The sequence below is a fragment of the Podarcis liolepis genome (genome assembly GCF_965112155.1).
Source record: "Podarcis liolepis genome assembly, chromosome: 1".
Taxonomy (NCBI): Eukaryota; Metazoa; Chordata; class Lepidosauria; order Squamata; family Lacertidae; genus Podarcis; species Podarcis liolepis.
Window position 1 is genome coordinate 130,677,354 of NC_139554.1, and position 23,770 is coordinate 130,701,123.

The 23,770-nt window shown below is 43.2% G+C and overlaps 1 protein-coding gene and 1 long non-coding RNA gene across 3 annotated transcripts in view; one reads left to right on the top strand and one right to left on the bottom strand.

Annotated features, from left to right (window-relative positions):
• PARD3B (par-3 family cell polarity regulator beta) overlaps positions 1-23,770 on the bottom strand; it is a 579,832-nt gene that overhangs the window by 340,512 nt on the left and 215,550 nt on the right. For both annotated transcript variants that reach the window (XM_083472433.1, XM_083472434.1), the window contains exons 12-13: positions 10,188-10,361; positions 2,521-2,644 (exon numbers count right to left, since the gene is read on the bottom strand). In XM_083472433.1, the coding sequence (XP_083328559.1) occupies positions 2,521-2,644; positions 10,188-10,361 (298 nt within the window). The remainder of the gene's footprint in view (positions 1-2,520; positions 2,645-10,187; positions 10,362-23,770) is intronic.
• LOC310693554 overlaps positions 1-23,770 on the top strand; it is a 278,269-nt gene that overhangs the window by 137,056 nt on the left and 117,443 nt on the right. The gene's annotated exons all lie outside the window — the stretch shown is intronic.

Here is a 23,770-nt window from a genome sequence, read left to right on the forward strand (position 1 = left end):
GTAAGTTACCATATTTTTCGCTCCATAAGACACACCTGACCATAAGATGCACCTTGTTTCTAGAGGAGGAAAATGAGAAAAAAACTATTCTGAACGAAACAGTGGATGTATGATTTTTGTGGTTCATGCTGTGGCCACATGCTATGTGATCTGATGGTGAATTTGGGGTGACCCAATGTAAAAATCCAGAGGATCCATGGGCTTTTACCTCCCCCCTCCTAGGCAGCCTCCACTAGCGTCCCTTATCTCTCTCCCGATCCCACCAATCAGCTGCTTCCTTTCAATACCCCCTTCCCTCTTGTTTGCCTTAGTGCCCTTTCCTTAGCTGGAGCAGTTTTTTGCTCCTCCTTTTCTTCCAATTTCTCTCCTCATTGATTGAGTCTTCCTGTCTCCTCTCCTTGCAAGTTTGCTGTCTTTACCTCCCCCCTCCCAGGCAGCCTCCTTTATTGCTAGCGTCCCTTATCTCGCTTCCGATCGCTTGCGATCAGCAGCTTTGTTTCAACACCCACTTCCCTCTTTCAAAAGAAAAAAAAGAAGCATGATCTGCTTTTCGCCCCTGGGCAATTTGGCTCCAGGGACCATGCATTCGTTCCATAAGACGCACAGACATTTCCCCTTACTTTTTAGGAAGAAAAAAGTGTGTCTTATAGAGCGAAAAATACGGTAAAACCCTGACATAGCTGCCACACCATAATGAACTAAAAGAATCAGAGAGGAGCAAAATGGCTGCAGTCACCCCCCTGGAAAGCAAGCAGCTTCTGATGGTTGTGCTCAGACATAATTGGCTTAGAGTTATGTGCAAACATGGCCAACTTTTTAGAGCTCATCTCTCTATATTCCATACTGCTGGAATCTGCAATCTATGGATAAATGCAAGCTAACCTCTGTAGCTCAATACCCTTTGAATCAACACAACTATATGAACAATTGCAACCTTCACACTCATATTAATTTATTGATATCTCAATTCAAAGAATTTAAAGCCCTGCCATATGTACTCTAATAGCCTGTGAAGAGTCAAAGGTTCCCTACTTCTCCCCATACTGCAATGCAGGCTAGAAAGCTACAGAAAACCTAAGACCGGTTTTCGCTGAATGGCGGTTGGCTGCAAAAACTCCAACGTGAGGTCAGGCAGTATCAATATGGTCCACGCTGGATAGGTGTGTTCGGCTACAGTAGTAAATAAAAATAAATAATTTCTGTGAATAAAAGGAAAAGACCAAGAACTGCCTTGTTTGGGCTTGCATACGTCTATGCGAGCAGACTCAGCAAACTGTTATTGAAACGGGAGGGGATTGTTGGTTTGTTTTGTTCTTGTTTTTATTATGTATTATGTATTGTGTAAGGTAAAGGTAAAGGGACCCCTGACCATTAGGTCCAGTCGTGACCGACTCTGAGGCTGCGGCGCTCATCTCGCTTTACTGGCCAAGGGAGCCGGTGTACAGCTTCTGGGTCATGTGGCCAGCATGACTAAGCCGCTTCTGGCGAACCAAAGCAGTGAACGGAAACACAGTTTACCTTACCACTGGAGAGGTACCTATTTATCTACTTGCACTTTGACATGCTTTCGAACTGCTAGGTTGGCAGGAGCAGGGACCGAGCAACAGGAGCTCACCCCGTCGCGGGGATCTGAATCACAAACCTTCTGATTGGCAAGTCCTAGGCTCTGTGGTTTAACCCACAGCGCCACCCGCATCCCTTCTATGTATTTTGTATAGAATAATAATAATATAATTCAGAGTTTTTAAGGTGCGTTACATCTAACAAAGCAAACAACAGGGGGTTTTTTTTCAGCCAGAACTCAGTTGGATGCCATCGCCATTATAAGAGAACAAGGGAGGCATTTGTTGTGAGTTGTGGCACCTCTTTTTCTAGAAAAGTAGCAAACAATACACGCAAAATATTAAAAACAAATAACTAAGAATACATCCATAAGTCACTAAAAGCAACTCTGGGTGCCGCCTTAAAACCAGATACACAAGTTTAAGAACATAGGGATGAATCATAGAATCATAGAATCATAGAGTTGGAAGAGACCACAAGGGCCATCGAGTCCAACCCCCTGCCAAGCAGGAAACACCATCAGAGCACTCCTGACATATGGTTGTCAAGCCTCTGCTTAAAGACCTCCAAAGTAGGAGACTCCACCACACTCCTTGGCAGCAAATTCCACTGTCAAACAGCTCTTACTGTCAGGAAGTTCTTCCTAATGTTTAGGTGGAAGAACTGTAGGAAACAAACACTACAGCTACACTTTCCACCTGTAACTGTTTTATATCCAGTCTTATGTGTTGGGCCAGCAAGCTAGAAACTGTCACTTAAAAAGTGGAATTTGTGCCAGGAATCTAATTTGCGGGGTCTGAGTCAGCTCTTCCACCTTCCCTGAAATCTTCACGTCTGCACTTACTCTAATTAATTGCCTTCGAAGTCGGAGAGTTTCTGAAAACAAAGCGCCACCAAACACACACACACACACAAAAGGTTTAAAGCAAAAGTTAAAGTAGGATGCGCAACACTCACCTTTCAACCTCTCCGGAGGGCAGCAGGATACAAAACACTGGACAGCAGCATCACTCCGTCTCGGAATGGTTGTAGAATTAACGTTTCCCTCAAGATCCAGTTTTGGAAATGGTACAGCAGACTCCTATGAGGAAGACGGATCACATTTATTGATGTAAAAAAGGGCTAACTATCACACTAAATATACCAGTCTCCCTATCTGCTACTCAATTTGTACATTATTTATGAAGTGTTTATTGCATATTATCAATGCTCAGAGCTGAAAACAGTAAAACAGCCTTTTTTTTTAAAAAAAAAGAAGGCATCAATAGTCATTGATGAAGAAACAAAGAGACATCCAGCTTGAAAAGAGTCCTAGAATTTAATCCACTAGGTAATGATCCCAATTACTGCAGCAAATACAGTGGTACCTCAGGTTACATACGCTTCAGGTTACAGACTCCGCTAACCCAGAAACAGTACCTTGGGTTAAGAACTTTGCTTCAGGATGAGAACAGAAATCACATGGCAGCAGCGGGAGGCCCCATTAGCTAAAGTGGTGCTTCAGGTTAAGAACAGTTTCAGGTTAAGAACGGACCTCCGGAACAAATTAAGTACTTAACCTGAGGTACCACTGTATCCAAGAATCCCATTCTTTGCACTTGAGGCTGAGCCATAAATTCTCTCAATTCCAATTTGCGAGAAAGAAGACGTGGGGGCAGAAGGACATAACTGACCTACTTCTTCTGCCCATTATTTGCCATTTCTTGTTTTGTGGCAGAGCTACTCCTCCTCCTTAGAATCCTCAAGTTGGAAGCCACCATATTTCTGTCCTTTAATGCCCCTTAAAATGAGGTGGTATGATGTCACTGCAGTCTTAATCTGGGAACTGACTCAAACCCTGGAATCATCATCCGAGGCCCTTTTTTGTGTGCCTCCACCACGAGAGGTCCAGAGAGCAGCAACATGAGAATGGGCCTTTTCTACGGTAGCGCCCCATTTCTGGATTGCTCTCCCTAGTAAGGGACGTGGGTGGCGCTGTGGGTTAAACCACAGAGCCTAGGACTTGCCGATCAGAACATCAGCGGTTCGAATCCCCGCAACGGGGTGAGCTCCCTTTGCTCGGTCCCTGCTCCTGCCAACCTAGCAGTTTGAAAGAACATCCAAGTGCAAGTAGATAAATAGGTACCGCTCCAGCAGGAAGGTAAACGGCATTTCCGTGCGCTGCTCTGGTTCGCCAGAAGCGGCTTAGTCATGCTGGCCACATGATCCGGAAGCTGTACGCCGGCTCCCTCGGCCAGTAAAGCAAGAGGAGTGGCGCAACCCCAGAGTCGGTCACAACTGGACCTAATAGTCAGGGTTCCCTTTACCTTTACCTCCCTAGTAAGGCTGGTATTGTATTTTTAATATTCTGTTGGGAGCCGCCTAGAGTGGCTGTGGAAACCCAGCCTGATAAGCGGGGTATAAATAAACTATTATTATTATTATTATTATTATTATTATTATTATTATTATTATTATCATCATCATCATCATCCAAATCCAGTTTAAAGCCCACATCATGGTAACAGTTTCATAACATGGCAATATATTGTGAAGCACAATGTGTGCGTGTTATGTAAAGAAACATGATGTGGGGGGGAAACGTGAAGTTCCTTTTTCTAAATCTCCAAAAGGACCCTCACCGCAGAGTTGGGGATCTCAGCCTTGCCTTGCAAGGCCCAGCACCTTGCAAATGTTTTCTGCAACAAAATGCCCCCTTCATCAGATTACGTTTGGCATTCCTTCATTCCTTCTGCCTTCATTCAAAACACACACACTACAGTGGTACCTTGGGTTACGAACTTAATTCGTTCTGGAGGTCCATTCTTAACCCGAAACTGTTTTTAGCCTGAGACGCGCTTTCGCTGATGGGGCCTCTTGCTGATGCCGCGCCGGTGGCGCGCGATATCCGTTCTCATCCTGGGGCAAAGTTTGTAACCCAAGGTACTACTTCTGGGTTAGCGGAGTTTGTAACCCGAGGTGTTTGTAACCTGAGGTACCACTGTATTCATGCAGACAGCATGAATGGCTATCCTGCCATCAGTGACATCAGTTAGAACTGGCTACATAATTGGCTACATAATATTGTGGCACCATTCCTGATTAGCTGTGATCACCTACGAGTGATTCAGAAAAGAAAAGGCATTTGGGGAACAATAAGCACTGAAGTAGCAGCGTCCAGGAAAAACAATGGCATCAACTAGGACTGGGGAAAAGAAGATGGATATTCACAGAATCCAAATGTGTGGGTTTTTTTGGAAAATATTTCTACCACAACAAATTTTTGGCCTGAAAGTGAAAACCGGAGCATATTCGGCACCGTCCCTGATTATGCCCATCAAAAGCAGAATGCAGAATAGCGTTTCTTCTGACCACAACTGGCTTCGCATTATTACTCCATCTGTGAAGGCAGCTTGTAGCCTTGTCAAGACAAGAAAAACTGTGCCAATGGTAATTTTCTGACAGCCAGCTGGTTCCCTTCTCTCAGTGGCTGCCACATATGCTCTGTAATGAATGCACACCAGAATGGCTTTGGAAGTAAATGGCAAAACCCTTTGGCTTTTCAAAGTTTCCCTCTCGCTCATCAATAACAATTCCAAATTCGTTCTGACATTTGCTTTGTAAAAATAAACAATTTACTAAGCAGAATTAGTTTTGAAGGACTAATTAACTGTTCTACTGTAAAAAAAAAAAACCACACAAAAAACCTGAATACGATTCCCTCACATCCATGTCTATTAAAAGCACTTTGCCTTCATTCAAAACTATTTGCAAAAACATGCCAACTTGGCCTCTATTTCGCAAATCTGAATTCACAGGCGAAGTAGATCTTGCTTTCAAGGTGCAATTACTTTCAGCGGTTTTATATATATATATATATGATTTCTCATTAAAGCTTTTAGACCATTTCAAAATGAGTTGGAATCACAGCCAAACTACGGTTAGTTGAACTTGTTTCCCTCTGAAATCAGTGGGATAAATTAATCGTGACCTAAGTCCGACTGATTTCTGAGGAAATTACATTACATTAGCTTAGTCTGGATCCAACCCACTGTAACTATTTGTCCGTGTCTGCCTTTGTGCATTTTGATCGCATATGTCCCAAGCAGTTAATAAAGTACCTAATATGTATTAGGTGTTGCACATTTGTTTTATTTGATTTGATAAAAAAGAAGTCGCTGTTGATAGGCTCGTAATTCAAAAATTGTTAGAAAACAGAGGGGAGTTGGAAGGTAGGGGAAAATGTGATACAAGCCTGGACAGTCTGGAAGGAGAACAGAATACAACAATTAACCTAAGATTGGGAATGAAACAAAGACTGTAGCTAAGAAGTCAAATACATTGGGAGGGAAATAAAAGAGACAAGCAGATAGTTTTCAGCAATTCTGTAGAGTAAGACAAAGAAGAGGACAATGGAATGTCATGGACTGGCTGGATGCTGAGGAGCGGTTGGAAGAAGAAGAACAAGAGTTTGGATTCGATATCCCACTTAATCACTACCCAAAGGAGTCTCAAAATGGCTAACCATCTCCTTTCCTTTCCTCCCCCACAACAAACACTCTGTGAGGTGAGTGGGGCTGAGAGACTTCACAGAAGTGTGAGTAGCCCAAGGTCACCCAGCAGCTGCATGTGGAGGAGCGGAGACGCGAACCCAGTTCACCAAATTACGAGTCCACTGCTCCTAACCACTACACCACACTGGCTCTCTGGAGGTGCCAGGTGGGGAAGCCCAAGAGAAGAAGGCTCAGAGCCCAAGGAGTGGTGGTGGGAAAATGATGAGTGGTTAGTGGGAGGACAAGATTTCAGACGCTGAGGAGTTAACAGGGTTTAGTGAGCAGGAAGAGTCTGTGGAGCAGTCCAGAATCAGAAGCTGGAGAGCAGGAGGTCCAAGTGGCAGATTGCTGAAGAAGCCAAGGGGTCTCCCGCTCCTGCTGCGACCAGCTCCTCTCCCTGTTGGTGCCCCAGAACCGACAGTGATATGAAGAGGGCAGAGCAAAGACAGGCAAGGAGGCAAAGTCTCAGATTTGGGAAGGACTGGGAGGTGGGGAAGAGACTTAGACAACTGTGGAAGGGCAGGCATCTTCTCTCTCCACAACTGCCTGATAGGCGTAAAAACTACCGGGATGAGTTGCTGTGCTCACGAGGCCTGGCTTCCTGAGCGGACCTGGTTTCCTTGAAGAGTTACCGTATTTTTCCATGTATGACTAGTTTTTTTAACAACAACAAAATAGGTTAAAATTGGGGCTCATCTTAAACATGGGTAGTGCTGAGGGGTGTTTCCTTAATTTGGAGTCCTCCAAAATAGTGGGCGCCTTATACATGGGGGTGTCTTATACATGGAAAAATACGGGAATTGCACTGATGCCATTTTGATTTATTGCTGACCTGGGGCTTCCCACCTCCTTTCCCACCACATCTCCCCAAATTGGCTCCAGGGGATTTAAGAGAACCCCCAGAACAGTACTCAGGGAGGGGAATCATTCTATGGGCATAGCTGTCAAGCGTCCCTTATTTGGCGGGACAGTCCCTCATCCCAGCGCCATGTTCCGCTGCTGTCCCTTATTGATGATGTCCCTTAAATAAGCTACTGAAGGTAATGGGGCCCTTTCTATGTCCAGCTGTCCTTTGTCAACAACAAATTGTTGCTGTTTTTTATGTTGAATATATGCTATATGGTAATTTATGGACCTAATAAGTATATAAAGCCATTTGCACATAACAAAATATGTATTTTATCAAAGTAATTGTTGATCCCTTATTTTGGCTGCTGATCCCTTATTTTCGAGGCTGCTGGTCCCTTATTTTCAAATCTGTAAGTTGACAGCTATGTCTAAGGGGCAAGTTACAATTGCTTGTGCAGATGGGAGTGTTCATCACAGAGTGGCACTGAATTCCACCCGACACCCCAAAAAACAACTTTTTCTTTGAAAGCAGATTCTGTTCTCAAACCTTTGCAATACAACTCCCAAATTCTCTTATATGGAGAATTCTGAATACCTCACAGGGGCAAACTATTACTAAACACACATACCTTATAGGAGAGGCAGCTGTAAATTAACGGCAACTGGGGTGGTGGTGAGAAATCTGCTTTTCTAGCTGTCTGATAAACAACAGAATCAATAGCTCAACAACTGATCAGTACGCTGCCTAATTAGAGAGCATTCAGCTAGTGAAACAGAGCTGTCATGAAAAGGTTCCATTAGTGTCCCAGCCAATAAGAAAATAATGGATTTTTAAACATATCCTGCTGTACTAAGCTGGGATGCAGCAGGGAGGGAGGTAGCGCAGGTAAGGGAAAAGGGAAAGGGTCATGCCCCATTTCGCTATAGTCTTCAGCCGCAAATAGAATTACAATTGAACTGCAAGCACATCCTATAAAAATTAATTTCTGTTTAGAATGAGTTTGATTCAATAAAGAGCTGGTTGTATATTCTTCGAAGAGAACGTGCTAGAAGTGTGGGTGCATTTCATACGTACATAGTCATAATTTTTTGGGGGGGGGACTCAAACAGCTTTTAGTACAGGATTTCAATAGGATATTCAACTGTGGGGTGTTGGTAAATCTGAAGAAAAAAAATGTAAGTGAAGGCCATTGATCCTGTTTCAGAAGACCAACAGGACCCTAATTTGTTGATAAAAATTGAACACAACTATACATCAAAGGTACAGTTGCTAATTCTGATACAGGGTCGCTTAGGTCCATTCTTCTGCATGAACAGCCCCTGTTGTTGCACTACAGTAAGTAAGAATTACAAATGTCCCGAAGCTGGAAAGTTAAGAGTTTTGGAATGACGCAGTTAAAAATGCCGTCGCCATTTTGGGAGGCACTGTCATAGCCCTTGAGTCTGGGAGGAGAAAGAGAGAAACAGAGTTGTTTACATATCATGGATTAACTCCTCAGTGGGACTTAAGAGTGACAACTGCCTAATTTATGATGGAAAGAGCGACGTTATCTACGAAGGAGATGATATATGGAAACCATCTGGACTTAGATTGGAAGAACAGGAAATTCACACAGGATTATTACATTTGCTTATCGGCTTAAGGAGACTAACAGAAGAGATCGTAAAGGAAAAAGAGAAATTATATGAACAAGATATGATGTGGAACACCAAGATAAGATTGGATAGAACTATGAATTTTGTTTGGACTGATTGGGACTGATTTGGACATTAATGCAGTAATAAGAAGATGATTTGAATCCCCCTTTGGATCTTGAAGTATGGGTTCCCCCAACAAAATTTAAAAATTTGGCTTTGTAATTTGGAATTTATGTGATGTGATTTAATTTGATGTGATTGGCCAGTTAATAAAAATTATTAAAAAAAAAAAAAGAATTACAAATGTCCCAATGTGATATTTCGTCCTGTTTCTCCAATATACACAGAACAAACAGCTGGTCTCTAAGCTGCTACTGGACACTTTATTATTATTATTATTATTATTCCAATATAAACATTATGGTAAACAGAGTAAAGCGTAAGATTTAGTGCTCCCCTATTAAACCACAGTGCTTAGTTATTGAAAAAACAGGTAGACTTCAATAAATTTAGTGGTGGTTGTTTGCCTAAAAATTCATAAATGGAGAAGTGTAAAAGGTAAAGGACCCCTGGACAGTTAAGTACAGTCAAAGGTGACTATGGGATTGTGGCGCTCATCTCACTTTCAAGCTGAGGGAGCCAGCGTTTGTCCGCAGACAGTTTTTACGAGTCATGACTAAGCCGCTTCAGGTGAAACCAGAGCATCACACAGAAACGCCGTTTACCTTCCTGCCAGAGCGGTACCTATTTATATACTTGCACTTTGACGTGCTTTTGAACTGCTAGGTTGGTAGGAGCCGGAACAGAGCAACGGGAGCTCACCCAGTCACGGGGATTCGAACCGCCGACCTTCCGATCGGCAAGCCCAAGAGGCTCAGTGGTTTAGACCACAGCATCACCAGCATCCCTTAAATGGAGAACACCTCCTTTGGTTGCCCAATCGTTTTGGGTTGCAATTGTATTCTGGAGCTCCTCTCACAATTTGTAAATTATTTTTTCCAAAACCATTCATACCCCAAGTTCCATCCTGTATACAGGACAATGTATTGAATTAATAGACTGGAGTTGATAAAAGTAGAGTCCCCAAAGAGCTAGAGGGGGCGGGTCTGCAGCTGGCCAATGATAGGAGAACTGGTAATATATTAAGACAGTGGCAGTCCTTAACCACCACAATTTTGGGGGGGATAGGAGCCAGATATTTGTAGATGAGACAACCCAACATTAGAAGAAGCAAGACACTGTTTCTTGGGTCACCTGCAAGCTAGTTACTTGCTCTTTTAACAAACCATGGTTATAACAAACTATGCCTTAGTACATAAGGTACAAGTGTCCTCCCCACTTAGGCACAATCGACTCGCACATGACCACATATTATTATTATTATTATTATTATTATTATTATTATTATTATGCGCCCAATGTCAATACTAACTGGTTGCTCTTGTTCTAAGAGGATATTATTATAATAATAATATTCCAAAGGAATTTTCAAAGGAAAATAATAGCAATGTCAACCGAATCAGCCCCATCTCCTCAAAGCGGCTGTTACACAATGATGGACACATCTCCCATAAATGCATAAACAGAGACAAATGCTTTGCATACTGCTTCTGTTTGCCTGTCCAGCCTTCTGAGAACCACTAGCTGGATCATCCCACGAATGTTTCCTTCCATGGACATGGAACGCCTCAAGGTCTCCATAGCTTCATGGTTGGATTTTCCAAGCAGGGATTCCCCATTCACTGCAATCAGCTGGTCATTTATTCGCAGCCGTCCATCCTGCAAAGGAAGGATACAAAACATATTAAAGTGAAAAATCCCAGATAGTGATAAACAAAAAAGTACAGTGGTACCTCGGGTTAAGAATTTAATTCGTTCTGGAGGTCTGTTCTTAACCTGAGACTGTTCTTAACCTGAAGAACTTCTTTAGCTAATGGGGCCTCCTGCTGCCACCGCGCCGCCGGAGCACGATTTCTATTCTCATCCTGAAGCAAAGTTCTTAACCCGACGTACTATTTCTGGGTTAGCGGAGTCTGTAACCTGAAGCGTCTGTAACCGGAAGCGTATGTAACCTGAGGTACCACTGTATTTGCTTTTTAAAGATAAGAAGAACAACACTTGCAAGTTTTGCTTATGATTTGTGCAGTATTAAAGAACAAACTGACAAATATTCATTTTAAAAATTATTCATGTGTATGACCTGGGAAACATATTATGAAAGTGGTGAATGCAAAGGGGAAAGAAAAATTTCATCTTGCTTACTGGCTACTTCAAAGTGTGGGGACAAATCTTAGAGAGAAGACACTAAAGGCAGGTTTAGCAGATTGTTGCTGTTAACAGAACCAGCTTCCTCCAAAATCCGTTCCTTACACTGGATACTAAGTCTGAACTAGTGAAGACATACAGGCCATTCAACGGACCACGCAGCATGTTCTGGATGCACCGCAGGAACCCCATTCGGAACCCAACAAGCTGTGCCAAAAACCTGTCAAAAATGTCACAATTGGCCCAACATGAGAAGCTGAAGAAAAATGGAAGAGCGTCAATGCATACCTAGAAGACTTTCACAGGTCCAAGGCAATATTTGGATTTTAATTCGCCATTAAAAAATAAATACCATATTTGTTGCTCTATAAGACGCACCAGACCACAAAACGCACCTAGTTTTTGGAGGAGGAAAACAAGAAAAAAAATATTCTGAATCTCAGAAGCCAGAACAGCAAGAGGGATCCACTGCGCAGTGAAAGCAGCAATCCCTCTTGCTATTCTGGCTTCTGGGATAGCTGCGCAGTCTGCATTTGCTCCATAAGACGCACACACATTTCCCCTTACTTTTTAGGAGGGAAAAAGTGAGTCTTATAGAGCAAAAAATACGGCAAATCTCTGACCACCAACCAGATTTTGAGTGGCGACCTACAATACACCAGGGGACGAGGCTGTCCAGAAGTTACTGAGCTACAGCTCCCATGATCCTTGACCATTAGCCATCCTGATGGGAGTTCATCAACATCTGGAGGGCAACAGATTCCCCATCCCTGCCGTAAGACAGATGGTACAACCGTGATGAAGTGCCAAGCGCATCCTCAATCTATTTGTCGCATCTCACATGGAGATCTGTGGTACTGAAGCCACAGGTTTCTTTAGGATAGCAAGGAAAATTGAAATAAATGGAAGCGTGCCACGCAAGTCATTTCAAGATCCAGCACCCGCCACTGATTCATATGCCCTACAGTATACAACATTTCTCTCAATCATAGAGATATGGTAGTACTTCTTTATTAAGGAAGTGGTTTTTCTTATCTGAGAGACATCTTAGTTCAAATTATTCATGTTGATGCCATAAACCTGAAGAAACCTAATATGGGCTGAAAGGGTTTGCGGTAAAAAAAAAAAAAGACCCATAGTAGAGGAAGCAGAATTGAAAAACCATTAGGCTGCTTACAGTGAATTTGATTCAATCATAACCTCATTAAGAGTTTTCTATAAGCACTCGTCAGGGTTGCTTACATTTCTCATATATCTTAGTGGTCCATAATATGTATATTTGCAATTCAGATACACCCATCGTTAAAAGCATTCAATGTATTTGTGTTACATTGATGCTACATCTAACTAAGCATTTTCTCCTTATAACTAGTGATGAAAGCTGTTACAAGAACCATGAGCACTACCGCACAACCAATGAGGGAAGGAAAAAATGGGTTATGAACAGGATGGGGGGGGGGATAAACCAAATTAGTGAGACAAGAGATGGAAACTTACAGCAAACAAAATAGTTCTAATCTAGGCAACAAAACGTTTCATGAATGGTGCAACATCCTTCACAACCAGAATCTCAATCTTGGACACAACTGGGAACATTTATAAACATTTTGACAACCTTGTATTGTCACTATTAGTGTATACACAACATATATGTTTAAGTCACAACACCGCAAAATATATTCACGTTAACATTCTGCTTTTTAAAGTGCTGAAAAATTTACATGTCAGCAGTGGTTTCATAGACACGTCATGACAGTAAAGTTGTATTAGCTTCTGGAATATCACACATTGAAATGTGTATTTTCTTTTATTTTTGCTTGTAAAAATACAAATGTAGACACATTTCTATAAATATACATACTAGACACAAATATTATGCAAATGTGTCAGAATTAACATTACCAACAATTCAACATATCATCATATAAAAAAGTAAAACCTAAACTTTAACATTTTAAAGAATTTTTAAGTATCTACTCCATTAAACTTAAGTGTCCACAATTACTCTGGTAATTACACTATCACACCTAATTTTATTTTAGCAGCAAAAAGGTGTTAAATGAATCTATTTTAAATTATTGTATCATATACACTATAAAGTTGCATTATAATGGGCTTCTCTGGGTGAAAGGGCAGGGTGCAAATTTAACAAATAGATTGGGCCCATTTTTATTTTTTTGCAATTGTTCCTTTTCCCATTTTCCCTTGAATCAGTAAGTTTGGACAATTGTGTTGCTATTCTTTTTAGTGTTATTATTTACCATAATTTCCCCCCAACCTTTATTTGTTAAAGCCCACCTTCCATTGTTGGGATCCCAGGGCAGGTTGCAAAAACAATTCAAGAAAAAGACTTTTTGTGTGGCTGCATGTGTATGCAATACACATGTGTATGCAATAGAGGGACGCGGGTGGCGCTGTGGGTTAAACCACAGAGCCTAGGACTTGCTGATCAGAAGGTTGGCAGTTCGAATCCCCGCAACGGGGTGAGCTCCTGTTGCTCGGTCTCAGCTCCTGCCAACCTAGTAGTTCAAAAGCAAGTGCAAGTAGATAAATAGGTACCGCTCCGGGGGGAAGGTAAACGACGTTTCTGTACGCTGCTCTGGTTTGCCAGAAGCGGCTTAGTCATGCTGGCCACATGACCCAGAAGCTGTACGCCGGCTCCCTTGGCCAATAAAGCGAGATGAGTGCTGCTACCCCAGAGTCAGTCACGACTGGACCTAATGGTCAGGTGTCCCTTTACCTTTACCTATGTGTATGCAATAAGAGGAAGTTGCAATTTTATTCAGTAAGTAAAGAAAACTTGCAGTACTTTTTTGGTATTCTTTTTTTGAAAATACAAACATTGCATTAATAGTTGTCATATGGTTTTAGTTTGGAGAGATAAAATCGGATATAGAAATATCGTGAGAGGCAGGATTGAGGTTTCGGAGTTGCTTTGAAGTTCAGGCAGTGTGCTTGCTTCGGCAGCACATATACTAAAATTGGAACGATAAAGAGAAGATTAGCATGGCCCCTGCGCAAGGATGACACGAAGTTCAGGCCGTGGGAAGCCACAAAATCAGAACTAAATTCGGAAGACAATTGGATTTTTTATTTTAGTTTTTTTTTTATTGGACTATGATTATGATTTGAATGTTACTTGGATGTTTTTATTGGAAAATTAATAAACGCTCTAACAAAAAAAAAAATTAGTTGCCATTTTAAGGCGAAATATCTTTTGTAAGTTTGGAGTGAAGACAGCAAGACCACCTCATAGAACTGTGTGCATGTTTCAGTGAAGAACGGGGGGGGGGGGGAGAGAGAAACCTCAAATATCTTATTTACTGCAATGTCTTGCACAGGTTTAATTTCCCTGCCCAAAGTGATACTTGGTCAATGAGAAAGGAACAAGGTACAATGGGCACCACATGGGGGACACATCTGTCAGTGCAGCATTAAAAAAGTCTTTGGTTTTGGAACGCTTTGGTTTTGGAACGGACTTCCGGGACGGATTAAGTCTGAGAACCAAGGTACCACTGTATTACATGCCACTTTGACTGACAGCAGTATGAGCAGAACCTCCCCTGCTTGGTGTTTAGTCTTTTAGTCGTGTCCGACTCTCCGTGACCCCACGGACCAGAGTACGCCAGGCACTCCTGTCTTCCACTGCCTCCCACAGTTTGGTCAAACTCATGCTGGTAGCTTCGAGAACACTGTCCAACCATCTCGTCCTCTATCGTCCCCTTCTCCTTGTGCCCTCCATCTTTCCCAACATCAGGGTCTTTTCCAGGGAGTCTTCTCTTCTCATGAAGTGGCCAAAGTATTGGAGCCTCAGCTTCACGATCTATCCTTAGAGTGAGCACTCTGGGCTGATTTCCTTAAGAATGGATAGGTTTGATCTTCTTGCAGTCCATGGGACTCTCAAGAGTCTCCTCCAGCACCATAATTCAAAAGCATCAATTCTTCAGCGATCAGCCTTCTTTATGGTCCAGCTCTCACTTCCACACATCACTACTGGGAAAGCCATAGCTTTAACTATACGGACCTTTGTTGGCAAGGTGATGTCTCTGCTTTTTAAGATGCTGTCCCCTGCTTAGAGTCAGCAAGCAATGAGAGAAGAGCTCTTTAAAATACTTGGGCCACATGGGCCACTCAAAGTTAGACGCACAAATACCAAAGTCTTAAATTGTTCACACAGCAGCACACAAGCAGAAATCATTTTCCACTGTGATGGTTTCATAGTAAGATATATGATGCAATCTTTATTTGGACACCCCCCCCCCCCCGGTTTCTCCTTTTAAATCTGCCACTCCACATCCTTTATGTAAATATACTGCATGAAAGAAGTGACAGAGATAATTAAATACTGGGGAGGCGAAGAATCCGTAAGAACGTTTCTAGGCCAAAGTCAAAGGAAGTGTGCCCTGTGACAATGCTGGCAGGAATTCACCTAGAGGATGTGATCTGTAACAGATAAGGGGTCCCCCCCCCCACTTTCTATTAAAGAAGCACAGAGCAGGCATTAGACACGGTATTCATCATCTTTTGTATTCTAATAAAATCCTCACCAAAGAAATCATTCATTTCAATGGCGGAAGGAAAGAATGAGTATTTTATTGTTGCGATCTTTTTTCATGGAGGTTTTGAAGAGCTCTTCCACTTTTTGCGAGCACAAAGCTCCCTTCTTTTGTTAACATTTCGCTCTAGCCATTTCAGAGTCCTTAAAAGTATCTTCAAACCTATGGAAGATTTGTTCGAATGGAGCTTGGAATGTCTGTCCTACAAATTAAGGACAAGTAGAGGGGTGTCTCGCTCCATTCTGAGCAGACGGTGGGATATGCTTGGGGTGTGCTGATCTTGTCTTTTTTGCAAGTCAGGAAAGCTGGAGCTTGGAGCTTAGGGTGAGAACTGTAATAATGCTGGTCCAATAACCATAGTTTACAGGACCACAAAGAGGCCTTGTGAATTAACAGGCCATGATAAAGGCACCAAAATGAAACATGCAAAGGAGGAAGAGAATGATGAAGGGTGAGGATATTGGCACATTGTTCATTCACAGTTCAATAAACTATTGTAGACTTATTAGACTTTACCGATTGGTGAGGAAGGAGGTCAAATGACACCGAGGGTTGGTTCAGAGAAAGAGTTCTTTATTTCTGCTCTCTGGGACAGCAGAAAGGCACCTGTGTGGTGTGTCCACAGCAAGTCCAAAGAAATGAGAGATTTGTTGTTGTTTAGTCGTGTCCGACTCTTCGTGACCCCATGGACCAGAGCACGCCAGGCACTCCTGTCTTCCACTGAGAGATTACATGCAGTATATATATCCTCCAGGCACCCTCTCCCCCTTCCCCAGGAATCCAGCCACATCAGCTTGTACACGCAGGTTGACATCACAGATGTTCCTGCTCTGGTACTCTTAACCATAAAAGGGTTTTCCTTCCTGTACTTCTGACCATAAAAGAGTATTCCTGTTCCTATACTCTTATCTTGGAGCAAGAGGTCACCAACTCCAAGAAGAAGAAGAAGAAGAAGAAGAAGAAGAGTTTGGATTTGATATCCCGCCTTTCACTCCCCTTCAGGAGTCTCAAAGCGGCTAACATTCTCCTTTCCCTTCCTCCCCCACAACAAACACTCTGTGAGGTGAGTGGGGCTGAGAGACTTCACAGAAGTGTGAGTAGCCCAAGGTCACCCAGCAGCTGCATGTGGAGGAGCGGAGACACAAACCCGGTTTCCCAGATTACGTGACTACCGCTCCTAACCACTACACCACACTGGCTCTCAAGAACACACTCTGGCGTTGTTCCCGGACTAGGTCTGTGCATCAGAGTGTGGTAAGATAAGACCCAGACATGTCATCCCTACTCCACTGGAACAGCCAAGGTCATCCATTGCCGTGACTGATAAAGGAGAGAGCTTTGTTTATATAGCTGTGTTCTTGTTATGCATTTGCTCAACAGCTCAAGTTAATGCATTTTAGAAATGCTCCCTTGGAGAAAGAAGAAAAGGGGGGTTGGGGTCCCGTTTCAAACTGACTACACAGAAACCCATTCCTTCACTATGGTATATTATTAGCTCAATATTATTATACCAGCAAAGGGCCATGGAATATCAGTCTCCTATAAAGACCATTTCAGCCAGAGCCCAGTGCTGAAGGTACTGCTTTTCTCTAGCAGTCGACCCTGGTCAAGCACTCTTATATAACTTCTGTGACTTCATCCCAATGCTGGTGGGACTATAAGAAGACCTTCATCATCATCATCATCACCACTATCATCATTTGAATTTATATACCACCCTATACCTGGAGGCCTCAGGGCGGTTACAGAATAAAACCAAAATATAAAACCACAAAATACATAATCAAAATAAAAACAACAACCAATAACACCCCCCAAAACCCCACATTTTAAAAGGGGATAGGTTGTCAATCAAGTCAACCAAAGGCCTGGTTAAAAAGGAACGTTTTGCCTGGCAACTAAAGGTGTATAATGAAGGTGCCAGGTGAACTTTCCTGGGGAGAGCATTTCATAGACGGGAAGCCACTATAGAGGAGGCCCGTTCTCATATTACCACCCTCCAGACTTCTCAAGGAGGCAGCACACGAAGAAGGGCTTCAGAAGACGATCTCAGGGTCCGGGTATGGAAAGAGGCAGTCCTTGAGATATTGTGGTCCTGAGCCATTTAAGGCTTTATAGGTCAAAACCAGCACTTTGATTTGGGCCTGGAAACTAATTGGCAGCCAGTGCAGTTGGGCCAGGATCAGTGTAATATGCTCAAACCGTCTTGCTCCGGTGAGCAACCTGGCCACTGAATTCTGCACTAGCTGAAGTTTCCGAACCGGCTTCAGAGGCAGCCCTACACATAATGCATTGCAGTAATCTAACCCTGAGGTTACCATAAATATCATAAATCTAACCCTGAGGTTACCATACATATCATACATTTATGGTGGGAGTGCAACAAGCTTACTGGGTTTTGGTGACACATTTCTGATGTTGATCCCAATATTATTGGGTGGACCATCAAACTAAAGCCCTGCTCTGGCCCTTCTGCCACTAGATGCAAATCTCGACCCCCCCCCCTTATACATAAGGACCAATTGTCATGCAGTTTACTGCTGCCTGTTTAGGGATCACCTCTCCATCTGAAAAGACTCCAAGGTGTGTTTCTGATTGGATGGCAAGGGAAGGTTTGGGATCTAGTTCTTTCAGAGCAACTCACACAACATAGAAGGGTTGCTAGAGGTCTGACAAAACACTGTCATTTTGACAAGGCATGGTCCCCATGTATCAGATATGGCAATAATGTCACCTCCAGCCACTCACACGTACTTATGGAGAAGCTATGTCATTGGCAGTGAAGCCATGGCAATGCGGGCAGTGACTCAGTTACCCGAAAATGTCCCTGTTCAATTCTTCTACTTATAGGTGACTGATATAAGCATGTATCACACTGCAAGTTTTGTTGGAACAGGTCAATGTTATTTTACTACAGAATCAATAAAATAAAAATATTCTCCTTGTTTTCCAACCTACCCAGCTTTTTCCATTTCAGCAGCATGATCAAGAGCAGGCACGTCCAACAGGTTGATTACAATCTACCGGTCAATCGCAGGTGTGTCCCTGGTCAATCGTGGTATTAAGGAAAGTGATTGCCTGTGTGATCTTTAATACCCCCCCCCCCCAAAGCTCAACAACTCTGGGGCATCCCCCTCCCCCAAAAAGTTCAAGACTTTGGTCACTTCTCATTTCTGGCAATGAGTAGATCACAGCCAGTTCTTTTATACTGGGAGTAGATCACAGTCTCTTGGAAGTTGGATGTGCCTAGTTTAAAGGAACTGGTGAGTAGGAGGATTAATTCTTGACACGTAATTTCTTTTTAAAAACGGAACTATGAAATCCCCATCAATCTACTTCAAATCACTCAGGGATCTACTAGCTGATCTAACTTCTGCTCATCACTGGTTTACAAGACACCTCAAGGAGAGATTGCAAAGGCTGCAAGTAGAAGCTCAACAATACCATAGAGGCTACAGCTTGAACAAACGTCTCTACTTCTGAGTTCTCACTTCTAAAAAGGGTGAACTTAATGGACTCCCTGATCCTTATAGATAGTCAGCATTTTGAGCACTGTTTCTTCAATAGAGTGGGCGAAGATTCCCAGTGCTGGATAAGTCATTTCCTGCAATTTCTAAGGATCTACACTGTCATTTTACAGAGCAGTCAATTCCTCTTTATAACTAAGAACAGTATTTCTAGTACAATATTACAGTGGGGGAAAAAATTGAATTTGCTTTAGTATTAACCTCTTTCCTGGATGCTATCCCAAGGCATTTCTGAAACTCATTTATTAGACTAGCTTCACACTCACATTCTCTCCTCTCACTTATCACAAGCTATCTGTAAAGGGACTATCCTTACAAAAAATAATGATTTTATATGTTACAGTTTCACAGCTGAACTTCGGTTCACTTAAATTCAATGTATACCCTCAAGCAAACAACATTTACAGCTCTAGGAAGGAGCAGAATGTATTTAAAGGAGGAAACACATAAAATCAAGAGCAGCAAGGAAAAATTAAAGATATTTTATGAATTTCATGCTACGAATGGGAAGCCCAGTCTTAAGGTTGGAAAGCATGTACATGAATGCCTGAATGCAGATAGATAAAAATCTCACATCTACAGATGTGCACATCCACCCAAACATCTACACTCCCCTATTAATGTTGTTGTTGTTGTTTAGTCGTGTCTGACTCTTCGTGACCCCATGGACCAGAGCATGCCAGGCACTCCTGTCTTCCACTGCCTCCCGCAGTTTGGTCAAACTCATGCTGGTAGCTTCGAGAACACTGTCCCACCATCTCGTCCTCTGTCATCCCCTTCTCCTTGTGCCCTCCATCTTTCCCAACATCAGGGTCTTTTCCAGGGAGTCTTCTCTTCTCATGAGGTGGCCAAAGTATTGGAGCCTCAGCTTCAGGATCTGTCCTTCCAGTGAGCACTCAGGGCTGATTTCCTTCAGAATGGAGAGGTGTGATCTTCTTGCAGTCCATGGAACTCTCAAGAGTCTCCTCCGGCACCATAATTCAAAAGCATCAATTCATTTCAGTGTACCTAATTCAAATTTTTATAGCAAAAACTAGTGCTGTGCAAGGTAGAACTCTGCCACAATAAGCAAAAAAAATTATTTCACCCTGAACTATTTTTTGAAAGATGGATAGAATTTTAACTTTTATTGCCTTTTTCTCCCCAAGGGTATTGGCTCCCCCCCCCCCCAAAAAAAAGAAATGCATGCTATGATAGTTTCTAGGGGCTTATTATACAATATATGTAGAGGACCAGGGAAAAAGTGAAGTTGACTTGTAATTTCTGCATGTGTTACCTTCTGGAGATAGCATGGAAAGGCGAAATCGTGTAAAGTGGTATCTCGGGTTACATACGCTTCAGGTGACATATGCTTCAGGTTACAGACTCCGCTAACCCAGAAATAGTGCTTCAGGTTAAGAACTTTGCTTCAGGATGAGAACAGAAATCTTGCTCTGGTGGCGCGGCAGCAGCAGGAGGCCCCATTAGCTAAAGTGGTGCTTCAGGTTAAGAACAGTTTCAGGTTAAGTACGGACCTCCAGAACGAATTAAGTACTTAACCCAAGGTACCACTGTATAGTCAAAAACCAGCTCTCCGACTTGCTTAGTGGGCTCTGCAAGGCTCTTCCAAGATCTCACAAGGCCATCTGGCATCTAGTGAGAGCCTTCCAGGGCCCAGTAAACAAGTCTGAGAGCGTGAAAGCTCTTTCTGCGCTGTTTTTCTCCAGGTAAACTTGAAATGGCTTGGCAAATGTTAAAATATGTGTATGTTGCGAGTCGACTGTATTAAAATTGTATTGAAGCATCAGTTTGTGTGTCTCTTCTCTGTCCTTGCCCTCCCACATTCAGCATGGTAGTCAATAGTGTCCAAACTAGAGTGGGTTGGGGTGTTTTCTTTTAATGGATTGGAGGTCAGGGTAGATAAGAACTCATAGATAAATGTGACCCCTTCCAATTCATACACTGCCTACAAAAATCAATTGGAATAAATAAATAGATTCAAGCCCAAGAACCTGATTGTATTGTATGGGCAGGCAGAGGGGAAGAGGTATAATGCAACTAAACAACTGAAATGAAGACACAATTATCTAATGTAAAAACAGGAGTCCTTCAATAATCACTAAAGCTTTGTTCGTGTTCTTTAAAAGATTATCTCCATGTCAGAATGAATCCTGTTCTTTCAATATTGCCAAGTATACGCTAAAAGGGAGGCAAAAGAAACCTCTCTTAAAAGTGTATACCATGGGTTGGAAAACTAAGGCCCGCGGGCCGGATCAGGCCCAATTGCCTTCTGGATCCGGCCCATGGACGGTCCGGGAATTGCCATGTGGATCACCAGTGCACATTCTTTCCCTCTCACTCCCTCTCCTTCACACAGCGGCGGTGGCGCCTCCTCCCTCCCTCCCTCCCTCCCTCCCTCCCTCCTCCTGGCTTCTCCCCGCCCTGCCTAGAGGAGGAAGGGGCCTGGGCTTTGTTGGTGCCATCAGCAGCAGCGCTCAAGCGACCATCATTTTAAGCAGCGCCTCTCCGGAGCCCTTTCGCATGGCGCTAATCATCCCACCGCCGCCGCCGCCAGCCCCTGCCACTTGCAAGACACAGGTAAGCAGTCACTGGGGCTCGTGGAGCTGTTGCATCATATATATTTTTAAAAATATATAGTCCAGCCTCCCACAAGGTCTGAGGGACAGTGGACCAGCCCCCTGCTGAAAAAGTCTGTTGACCCCTGGTGTATACAATATACAAGGCTAGCGCGTGGAACTCTCCAATCTGTTTGTGATTTAATAATCTCATGGTTGGCACATTCGAATAGGAGTTTATCTGGCAACATTCATGAACATTTGGTAAGTCTGGTAGAAATATGAACCTTCGATTCCATTATGGAATGTATTTCACGCCATTCATTCAGGCTTTCTATGATTGTTATTCTATTTTCTTGCAATTTTATACCTCCTGTTTTTCAGCACAGATAGGGTGAACCTACAGAATCAGCAGCTTGCTGCAATCAACCCTTTAGGACTTCCTTCTCTATTAGGGCTGCCTACTTTTAAGGAAAGGGCTGGTGCTGTGATGTTTTCTATTGTACCGATTTGTACGTGATCTTTCATATGTATAAGAAGGATCTTGACAAGCTGGAACGTGTACAGACAACAGTGACCAAGATGATCAAAGGGTCTGGGAATCAAGACTTGTGAGGAACAGCTGAAGGAGTTAGAGGGGGAAAGAGGACACTGAAAGAAGATAGTCAGATGGAAGACGACGCAAGCTTGTTTTCTCCTGCTCTGGAAGCTAGGGCCTGAACTAATGTATTCAAGTTACAAAAAAAGGAGATTCTCACTAAACACCAGGAATAACTTTCTGAGAGTAAGAGCTGTTTAACAGTGGAGTAGACTCCCACGAGCGACACGGGTAGCGCTGTGGGTTAAACCACAGAGCCTAGGACTTGCCGATCAGAAGATCGGCGGTTCGAATCCCCACGATGGGGTGAGCTCCTGTTGCTCGGTCCCTGCTCCTGCCAACCTAGCAGTTCGAAAGCACCTCAAAGTGCAAGTAGATAAATAGGTACCACTCCGGCGGGAAGGTAAACGGCATTTCCATGCGCTGCTCTAGTTCGCCAGAAGTGGCTTAGTCATGCTGACCACATGGCCCGGAAGCTGTATGCCAGCTCCCTCGGCCCATAAAGCGAGATGAGCGCCGCAATCTCAGAGTTGGTCACGACTCGACCTAATGGTCAGGGGTCCCTTGACCTTTACCTTTAGACTCCCACGAGAGGTGATGGACTCTCCTTCCTTGGAGGTTTTAAAGCATAGGTTAGGTAGATATCTGTCATGTATGCTTAAGTTGAGATTCCTGTGTTGCAAAGGGTTGGACTAGATCAGGGACATCCAACTCAATAATAATAATAATAATAATAATAATAATAATAATAATAATAATAATAATAATATATTTATACCCCCACCCATCTGGCTGGGTTTCCCCAGTCACTCTGAGTGGCTTCCAACAAAAGATTAAAATACAACAGTCTATTAAACATTAAAAGCTTTCCTAAACAGGGCTGCCTTCAGATGTCTTCTAAAAGTCTGGTAGTTGTTTATTTCCTTGAAATCTGGTGGGAGGGCATTCCACAGGGCGGGTGCCACTGCCGAGAAGGCCCTTTGCCTGGTTCCCTGTAACTTGGCTTCTCGCAGTGAGGGAACCGCCAGAAGGCCCTCGGAGCTGGACCTCAGTGTCTGGGCAGAACGATGGGGGTGGAGACACTCCTTCAGGTATACTGGGCCAAGGCCATTTAGGGCTTTAAAGGTCAGCACCAACACTTTGAATTGTGCTCGGAAATGTACTGGGAAACGTACTCCCAAGAGACTGCAATCCACTCTCAGAATAAAAAAGTGGCAGTGATCTACCCATTGTGGGGGGCGGGGAGAACCCAAAGTTGTTGAGCTTTTTAAGGGGGACAGATATCGAGCTTTTTATAAGGGAGCAGGCTCAGCGAACAAGAAACCATGCAGCAGTAGCTCCATCTTCTATTTTTGCAGTCATGAGCAATTGAAGGACGGAGCAAGGGGTCAGGTTCTCCCCTCCCCCCCAAAGGAAATTGACCACGATCGACCACTAGCATTGTGGTCAGCTGGTTGGACATCCCTGAGCTAGATGAACCTTGGGGGTCCCTTCCAACTCAACCATTCTATGAATTCCTTTTTTTTTTTTAAGGAAAGAAAAGAATGTCATTTGCTGTATATGAAGATCTAACTTAATTGTTCTTCCCCAGATCTCTGCCTCTAATTCACACAAAGCTACGTGACAAGAGACACTCATTGAGTTTCGTGGCTGAGAAGGAAATTGGTCCTAAGTTTCTCCAATGCAG